Source organism: Cebus imitator, unplaced genomic scaffold, assembly GCF_001604975.1.
Source record: "Cebus imitator isolate Cc_AM_T3 unplaced genomic scaffold, Cebus_imitator-1.0 Scaffold372, whole genome shotgun sequence".
Classification (NCBI taxonomy): Eukaryota; Metazoa; Chordata; class Mammalia; order Primates; family Cebidae; genus Cebus; species Cebus imitator.
In genome coordinates, this window is record NW_016107687.1 from 1,135,263 (window position 1) to 1,145,099 (window position 9,837).

General features: G+C 38.7%; 1 protein-coding gene across 1 annotated transcript in view; it reads left to right on the forward strand.

Moving 5' to 3' along the window:
* CUNH12orf66 (chromosome unknown C12orf66 homolog) overlaps nt 1-5,443 on the forward strand; it is a 26,826-nt gene extending 21,383 nt beyond the window's left edge. The window contains exon 4 of the mRNA XM_017507315.2: nt 4,109-5,443. Coding sequence (XP_017362804.1) covers nt 4,109-4,182 — 74 coding nt within the window. The 3' untranslated portion in view covers nt 4,183-5,443. The remainder of the gene's footprint in view (nt 1-4,108) is intronic.
* The last annotated feature ends 4,394 nt before the right edge of the window (nt 5,444-9,837 follow it).

A 9,837-nucleotide genomic window follows, 5' to 3' on the forward strand; every position in this document is an offset into this window, starting at 1 on the left:
AAAAAAAAAAAAAAAACAAAAAACCCAAGAAACTGTTGGCCTGTTTCCTATTTTCTGGGGAGAATGTGGTTTTCTTTTTACTTTTCTTGTCAAGACAGGGTCTTGTTCTTTGTCCATGCTAGAGTACAGAAGCACAATCCCGAATCACTGTAGCCTCAACCTCCGAGGCTCAAGTGATCCTCCCACATCAGCCTCCTGAGTAGCTAGGACTACAAACATAAGCCATCACACCTGGGTCTCACTATGTTGCTGAGGCTGGTCTCAAATTCCTGGACTTACATGATCCACCTGCCTTGGCCTCTCAAAGCACTGGGATTATAAGCATGTGCCACTGCACCTGACCTCCTTTCTTTTTCTTTAAAAATGGTCATAAGCTTTGTAAAAAGCCAGTTTGCTTTAAATAGAAAGTAGTGATTTACCTCTGCATTTTATTCACTCAGGTTCTATAAAAAAACTCAGCAGATTTTACAACATTGACCTTACCTAAGAAATTGAAAGCAATTGGAGCTAAAAAGTCAAATCACTTTTCCTTTCTTTTGTGTTTTGCCAAGAAACTGAAAAATATTCCTTGGTATGCATGTATTTTTTTCCTCTTAGATTCCACCACCGTTAGCCTTAATGACACAGTCTCCCAAATACCTAAAAGAATATATGCTTCAGTGGAACACTGAGAGGGATATAAGTAAAACATATATATGCTGTTTAAATAACCAGTCCTCACCTAGAACATATTTGAATGATATATTTATTTTAAAACAACACAAAAATAATTTCAAAGAACAGAAGGCAGATGTGAATATTAAGAAAATCGAAGACAACATAAATTTGCAAATTACTGTGCAGCTGTCATAGACTATACTGGAGGAGTTTTTGAAGATTCAATATTGATACTTAAATTATTTCTTAAGCTCTTCAATAAAGTTTTCTAATTATTAAAAAAAAAAACACATCATTTGGTTCAAGCCAAGAAACAAAGTCATTTTACTCTAAGATTTATTCTCTAAATACAGTAATGAGATTTGTAAAGTCTGTGTTTTGCTAATTAAAACAGTAAATCTGCATATTTTCTGCAGTCTGCTTTCTTTGAATCTGTTTCTAAATCACAACTTGGTAAGTTTTTATGGGTAACTGGGAGTATGGTCAACACCGAGTTTGCCAAGGGTTCCATCCAGGAGTATTTCATTTAGGATGCTGTTTGGACACATGGTTTATAACTGTTCTCTCTGGATCCCACCTGATCTCTGGCTGTGTGACATCAGGGAGTGTGTGAAAATAAAGTCCAATTCTTAACCAAGGAGCCAATACTCTTAATATAATTGCTTTGGATATTTGGACATACTGGGGAAGTATGTCCAAATACTTTTTTTTTTTTTTTTTTTTAGCGACAAGGTCTGTCTCCCAGGCTGGAGTACAGTGGCATGATCATAGCTCTCTGTGGCTTTGAACTCAGGCTCAGTGATCCTCTTGCCTCAGCCTCCCAAGTACTTAGGACCACACCTGGCTTAATTTTGAAAAGTATTTTAGAGATAGATAGAGTCCTACTGTGTTGCTCAGGCTGTTCTCAAAATCTTGGGCTCAAGTGATCCTCCCTCTTTAGCTTCCCAAGTGGGAATACAGGTGTGAGCCACTATGTCCAGCAGAAAATGTACTTTCTAGAAAGAAAATAATTGGTACTCCACTACATTTCCAGTGAATTCCCTCAGGTGATCTTTAAAGTATGTCCACACTTTTGATCTAGCAGCAGACTTACGATTTTGTTTGTTTGGCAAATCAGCCTCTGAGCTCAACTTCCTTGTCTGTGAAATGGGGATGAGGAAGTGTGGGCTGCCTTTTCAAAGGATAATGTTGGGATGGAATGAGATCATGTGTATAAAAAAAGGCTTTGGAAACTTTCTGGGATTTGAAGGCTGTATAAATAAAAGATGGACCACTCTTTCCTTAAATTTGGCATCTTTCTTGTTCTTTTCTTTCTCTTCAATTCTGTGGCAAACCTGTACCTAGTTATTACATTAGAAAGAGAACTGGTTTAGAAGAGGAGGCAGATAAATGCCTAACCAACCCACTCACTCTTCCCATTTTAGAATGTTTGTGGTTTTTGTTCCCAAATTTTTATGGTTGGTTGATAGCATCATTTTAGTTCTCCTATATTATGATTTCTTTTTTTTTTTTCCCCCTTTGGTTACTCTATCAATTAGTGAGGTGGTTTTGAAATCTCCAACAGTGCTTGTGGATTTGTGACTTTCTTCCTTTATTTCTGTCAGTTTTTCTCTCCTATATTTTGGAGACCTGGCCCATATTCACTACTACTGCTTACTCCAAAGTCTGTTTTGCCCCGTGTTTTTTTGGCCCTTCCGGCTTTTTTATGCTTACTGCTCGTGTGTGTGTGTGTGTGTGTGTGTGTCATTTTTAACTTATTTATATCTTGGTATTTGAAGTGTCTACATTCAGAACTGAGGAGAGAAGACAGATTAAAAGGAACAACAATCCCTGCCTTTTGATGGGAATGTTTAGTTTATTTCTTCTGCAAGGTTTTTACAGTCAGGATTTTTATGATGCTATCCTTGAACTGTCATTTAACATGTTTTTCATCTTTTTTCCCCCCTTTATATTAGAAGTTAGAGCAAGATGATTCATCAGATTCAGCTTTTCTTTGTGTAGCTGTGTTGTAGATTTTATTAGGAAGCAGCTAATAACTGGCATTGCCTAGATAGATTATATCATTAGAGGTTACAAAATGTTGATATTCTAATTGTTATTCCTTTTATTATTAGTCAGAATACATCCACAAAGAGAAACTTCACCTCTAACTATTTAGATCTTGAAGTATAGTTCATATGGAATGGATGGATAAATCCTTGATTCTTTTGCTTTTCTTTCTCTCTTTCTTTTTCTCTCTCTCTCTTTCTGTCTTTTCTTTCTTTGTTCTTAACATACTGAGTTAGTTCCTTAGCATCTTCCAGAGACACTGAGGAGTTTTAAAAGAATTTATAAAGATTTCTGCCTTAGGTTTGACCCAGAATTTGAAATAAACAGCCATTTTCTCCCTTACCACAAGATACTTTTTGGAAATATTATGACTTTCCCTTATTTCTTCCTCATGAAGAAATTTTCTCTTAATTACTGATGAATATTTTCCTCCACATTTTTTTCTCTCACTCTTGCTCTATCTCTCTTCCTCCCCTTCTCTTTTCTTCTTTTTGTCTCTCTCTTCCTTCCTTCTCTCCCTCCCATTCTCTCTTACCTTTCATTTCTCCGTCACCCAGGCTGGAGTGCAGTGGCGCAATCTCCACTCACTACAACCTCCGCCTCCCAGGTTCAAGCAATTCTCCTGCCTCAGCCTCCTGAGTAGCTGGGATTACAGGTGCGCGCCACCATGCCCAGATAATGTTTTGTATTTTTAGTAGAGACGGGGTTTCTCCATGTTGGCCAGGCTGGTCTTGAACTCCTGACCTAAGGTGATCTGCCCACCTAGGCTTCCCAAGTGCTGGGATTACAGGCTTGAGCCACTGTGCCCAGCCTCATCCTCTTACTTGAGTTTCTGATTTCTTTCTCATAGATTCTGCTTTAGCCACCTTTCTTCCCATGCCTGCAAGATTCAGGACATATCCCAGTAGTCTCTGAGCCAGTTTGGGAAACAGCATCTGAAAGCATTGATTTTGATTGTTTTTATAACCAGTTACTTTTTTTTCAGGCAGTGAGGAAGGAATACATACAGGGGGAAAGGTCAGTGTTGATACTAATAGGGTGACCACAATTAATCCTATTCACTTCATGAACACAAGGCCTCTGGGCAGCTGCAGCCAAACATTGCTGTATGTATCTAGCAGGTTATTTGGCAGGAAAAGCTACTCAAAACTGAAATATTTTCATATGTATTTTTACTATGTGATTTATTATTTTTATGTAAAAGATCGCTCTTAGTGTATTTGCACTAATTAGTGTATAAAAGCATTAAATTAGCCTCTGATTTTTTTTCTTCAAGTAAAAATGTAAGAAAATAGATTTTTTTTTCTCCTAAGTGAGAAAGAAAAAGCATGCCATGTGACTCCCCACGAAAGCCCTGTAGGTTGAGTTTAATTTAGCAATTCCCTCTCTACTTTTCTACCAGGTTCCTGTTACCAATGCAATTATTTCGTGGCCTTTTGCCTGAATTATTCTAAGCTGCTTCTCCAGAGGAAATGAGTCAGAAGAACTAGGCTTGATGTGCATTTCTGCCTTTGGAGACTTCTCTTGATACGGTGTAAATCCATAAAGCTTCATTAATGCAAGTATTTCGACTTGTCTGCACATTTTTTCAATCTGCTTCTGATAACAAGGTCTGTTTCCAGGGTACTTCAAATTTAAAACCATATGATATGTGTAAAATATTGCTGCTAGAAAACGGAGAGATGCAAATGGGTCCCCCCTTCTGTAGTCCCTCCCTAATGTCAGAATCTGGGGCTAGGGTTCTAAGTGATGATATCACTCAGAAGAGCGTCACAAGAAGCGACTACATAGGAGTGCATTCTGGAAGATGACTGCTTAGACATGCAGCAAGAGTGGCAGGAAAACGGAGGATGGCACTTGACATTGATTTAGGAGAGGAAGATAATCATTGGGACTTTTGTTAACTTTGTCCCTAGAGAGTGAATCCTGCTTTTGCTGGTCCTAATCACTGCAGAGTAATTCTACAATGTAGTTAAATTTGTAAATCTAATGCCTGATTTGATCTGAGATTTATAATGACTCAGCCAGTTGATCCAGCTTAGGTCTAGGCTCATTTCACTTTTGTAGTGACAAGATATGACAATGTAGGACACACCCTTTACCCGCTAGGGCCATCCTGCTGTCAGTCATTTCAGGTGAGGCCAGTGTTAGAGCAGCCTCTCAAGCAGAAGTAGATGGAAAGTTGTGAATGATTTTTAATATTCAACATTCATTAATTTAACATCGACTATGTTAAGGGTAGTGATATTGCAGTTGACCAAGACCGTCATGGTATTTGCTTAGTTGGTGCTTGAAATAAGGTGATCTGGCTCCAACCACCTAGGTGTCCAGGAGCTGAGAGGGCTGTAACCAGCAGGCAGTGAATAGTCTTCAAACCTATACCCCCTACAAATTTTGGAAAAGCCGTGATACTCCAATGGATTTTTTAAAAAGAATATCTAAAATCATTATGTTTACCCCCAAAAGATGCATTTTATTATGCATTATAAATGTTGGCATTTAAAAATGTTATTTAGTCTTTTAAAGGTATCCAGTGAAATCTTGGTACAGTAGAGATTTGGTAGCTACTACTTTCCATTTTTAAAAATACTTTAACATGCTTTCTAACAGTTGGAAATATTGTGTGATTCATTTTGCTCCCTGAACTCCATTCTACTTCTTCTAAAGAATTTTATCCTAAAATGAATTTATTTTTTGCTTAAAAGTCTTATTGGTCACCTTATTAAGTACTACTCAGCATATTATAGATATAAGTGTTCTTTGTGTTACCATAGGCTCTAAGAGTTTAATGACCAAAGGACATTTTAATAAATATTGAACTTAAAAAGTTACATTGGGCCTGGTGTGGTGGCTCACGCCTGTAATCCCAGCACTTTGGGAGACCGAGGTGGTGGATCACTTGAGGTCAGGAGTTCAAGACCAGCCAACATGATCTTGAACATGGTGAAATCCAGTCTCTACTAAAAATACAAAAGATTAGCCAGGCGTGGTGACAGACACCTGTAATCCCAGCTATTCTGGAGGCTGAGGCAGGAGAATTGCTTGAACCTGGGAAGCACAGGTTTTAGTAAGCTAAGATCACACCACTGCACTCCAGACTGAGTGACAGAGCGAGACTCTGTCTCAAAAGAAAAAAAAAAAGTTACATTTAGTTTAAAATACATTTTCTATGAAATGAATAGCTATAATATTTACAATGATTTCGTTAAAGAAATTGATTGTCTGAATGTTCTTTTGTTTGTAGGACAGATATTTTTATATCTTAGGATAATACCCCATATTAAAAACTGGGAAGAGTTTGCAGTTTTACCCTATTTGCTAGCTAACAACTTAGCCTGACATAGCTTCACGGATGCTGACAGAAGACACAAGACAGTTATTCTAGTAATAGCAGGAGTTGGATAACATCATTTTTGCATTTTTCATTTCTTAAGCTTCAGTTCCATCAGGGCCAATGTGGAGGGGCCAAGATGGATGTTTGCTCACATGCTTGTGAGAATTCTGATCTTAGGAAACCCAAATCTTTTATAATGGTTTGTAAGCATGCCTTCCCTTTGCTCCAGAGAGAGACATTCCTATTCTAGCCAGTAAGTGTGTTTGTTTCCTAGAGATCCCATAACAAAGTACCAAAAATTGGATGGTTTAAAACAACAGAAGTGTATTGTGTCTCAGCTCTGCAGGCTAGAAGTCTGACGCCATGATGATGGCAGAGCCATCTTCCCACTGAAACCTGTAGAGATAGAGCAGAACTAAGGGCAGTTGATGCCTTACTCTCAAGGCCTGCAGCATATGAAAAAACCCATGGAAAATTGTCTCCTAATACACTGTAGTAAACATATGGGGGAGAGGTGAGTTTATTTTTCTATTTTTATTTTTTTGTCATAAGTATTGTAAAACTTTATTAGACTATGAAGAGACGCATCTAGTATGATATAAATATGCATGATATTGTTGATTATATTTTCAATATGGAGTTGAGTAAAAGAAAAATTGTACAATAACATGTTTTTGTTTTCTCATAGTTTATTTTTTAATTGTACTTTAGGTTCTGGGGTACATGTGAAGATCATGCAGGATTGTTACATAGGTACATACATGGCAATGTGGTTTGCTGCCTCCATCCCCCCATAACCTACATGTGTCATTCTCCCCATGTTATCCCTCTCCGACCTGCCCCCCCGCCCGCTGTCCCTCCCTTGGCCCCCCTCAACAGACTCTAGTGTGTGATGCTCCCCTCCCTGTGTCCATGTGTTCTCATTGTTCAACACCCTCCTATGAGTGAGAACATGCAGTGTTTGATTTTCTATTCTTGTATCAGTTTGCTGAGAATGATGGTTTCTAGATTCATCCATGTCCCTACAAAGGACATGAACTCATCGTTTTTTTTGGCTGTATAGTATTCCATTGTGTATTTGTGCCACATTTTCTTTGTCCAGTCTATTGTTGATGGACACTTGGGAGAGGTGAGCTTATTTTTGGTGAGAAAAAGGCAGTTGTTAAGGGAGAAGGTAGAAAAAGCTTAGCCTACTAAAAGCACTTTTGCAGATTCTTAGGAGAGTTCCTGTGGAAGTTGAGGAAACTGAAACTGATCTGCTAAAAATCGTTTTTCTTAGAATGATCTCTATTCTTATATCTTTTGAAAAATATTTCCATATCTTAGGTAGTAGAATCCCAGTTTGAAGTTCACTATTTTAAGAGACATGAGGTGCATCTGGAGTGCTGTTCTCTGGGAGTCACCACATACAGTACAGCTTTGAGGCATTGATACCATAATGCCCTCTTCTGTTTTCCTGAACTTTCCAAGAAGTCTTTGCTAAAATTGTGATTGGGCTGAGCAATGTGATGAGATAATTAAAAGAGGAGTCTTCTTTGTCTTCTTTTAGGGGAGGGCAGCAGTGGCAGGAGAAAAGTTGAATCCAGGAATTGCCAAAGGTGGTATGCCACAGAGCCCTGGTCAGCCTATGCACAAAGAATATGGTCAGGAGGTAGATGAGGGGTGGAGGCAGCAGACAACTGGAATGGGGTCCTGATTTCCCGAAATAGTAAGGAGAGGAATTTGCCAAGAGCCTGGAAGTCCTGCAATTAAGCAGAATGGGGAGTTGATGTTTTTCTAGTGGATATTAACAAATAAATGTGACCTCATTTTATACTCCCATTGGCCAAGGTCTGGACATTCCAGTTAAAGTTTTTGAACAAATTCTATATGGCTAAATTGATGTGGAATCATTTAGTTCCACAGTAAACCATTTATACAGATGCAACAACTTATTTGCATATTTTTCCAACTATTTTTTAAATAACAAGGTCAGTTTTTGTGAAATGTGACTGTCTGATCTAGCAATTATAGTTGTCCTTGGAAAACTGGAGAAAGTGCTTCTTATAGTATTTATTAAATGTTATTTTTAGTTTGAAAACCAGTACAGATCTCCAGGAGCAATAATGTTTTATGTTATTAAAGTTGAGTCCCTGTAGTCTTGTTTGATTTTAAGAGGTTGGATGAATGATATTAAGGAGAGGAAGATAAATTTTTTTGTCTCTGTCCTCAGGGAATTAACTTCCAAGGAAGGGGGACCATCAGCACCTGAAATATCTAGCTTAAAAAAATTGTATATATTTGTCAAACTTTACAGGTGGGAATTGTAACCATATTGAAAAAATGTCAACTACTTAAAGCTGGTAAGAAAATTCTTAGGTAAAGTATGAAACGCTTAGAGAAAATACTTCGAGGAGATACTTGGAGTAGGACTGGCCTTGTTACCTGCAGGGCTTTCATTTTTGCTTCCCTGGAGAAAGAATGGGGTTCAGGGGGAAGAGATTGCTGGATGTAATAGAGAGAGGAGCCAAGAAGCTCAGCCTGGCCTGATGGAATTAAATAGACCCTTAGATGCACTACTGCAAAGCAGAGGGAAAATGCATAGGGGGGCAGTCTCTCAGGGTGTCAGTTTTGGGGTTGCAATGTAAACCTCTCCTCTCTCCTCTTTAAAACCTTTAATAACTCCTTGAGTAAATTCTTTTTTTGTTTTTTTTTTTTGTTTGTTTGTTTGTTTTTTGAGGGAGCAGGTGGGGCAAGGACTCCAAAGGAGGGAGAAAGGACAATTGACATCTAAGAGCACTATATTATTTCTTCCTCCTTCTGTTCCTTAAGTTATAGCAGGAAAGGATTAGCAACTTCTCCTTTCATTAGTCAACAAAAAAGTCTTTAAATGTATTACCTGCCGAGGGCTTGCTGATGCATAAGATGGTGGTTATGACTTATGTTTATCATTCATATGGATTGATTACGTAGGAAGGTGATGATGGACAGAAAGGCCAAACCCGATCAGTCTTCTAAATTTTATTGTGCAAGTGAGTGAAAGATAAGGTGCTTTGCTGGATTAGAAAGTGAAAAGGAAAAGAAGGGAAGGGCATATCAAGGAGGAGAATTAAGTGCAACTCTTCCTTTTAGCTCTTAGCTTGTACCAATATGATGAGATAGAAGATAGATGTGGGATTAGACAGTTCATAAAGAGGAAAGGAAGAAAAGTATTAAAACAAAAAATCAGGGAAGGAGGAAGTGAACACAAGAAGAGTGAAGAGACACCAGGCATGGCCCATGCCTATAATCCCAGCACTTTGGAAGGCTGAGGCTGGCAGATCACTTCAGCCCAGGAGTTTGAGACCAGTCTGGACAACATGGTGAGACCCCATCTCTACAAAAAATAGGAGAAAAACAAATTTTGCTGGGTGTGGTGGTATGTGCCTGTTAAGTCCCAGCTACTCAGGAGGTTGAGGTGGAAAGATCACCTGAGCCTGAGAGATGGAGGCTGAAGTGAACTGAGATCATGCCACTGTACCACTCCAGCCTGAATGACAGAGTGAGTACTGTCACACACACACACAAAGAATAGTGACAAGAGTTACTATGGCATTAGAAATAAAGACAGTCTGCTGTTCTGGTCAGTGCCATGATAAAGTAAGTACACAAGACCCTTTCATTGTAGTGCTTTAGGGTTAAATAAGAGCAACAAAGTCCTCATTGGGGGAACCTGGTCCCTCCTTCCTGTCTTCATGGGGTATGTGAGAAGCCATTCACTTCTAACTCATTGAGCCAGAATCCCTGGCACTGAGTCTATTGAGCTTACCACGAAAACC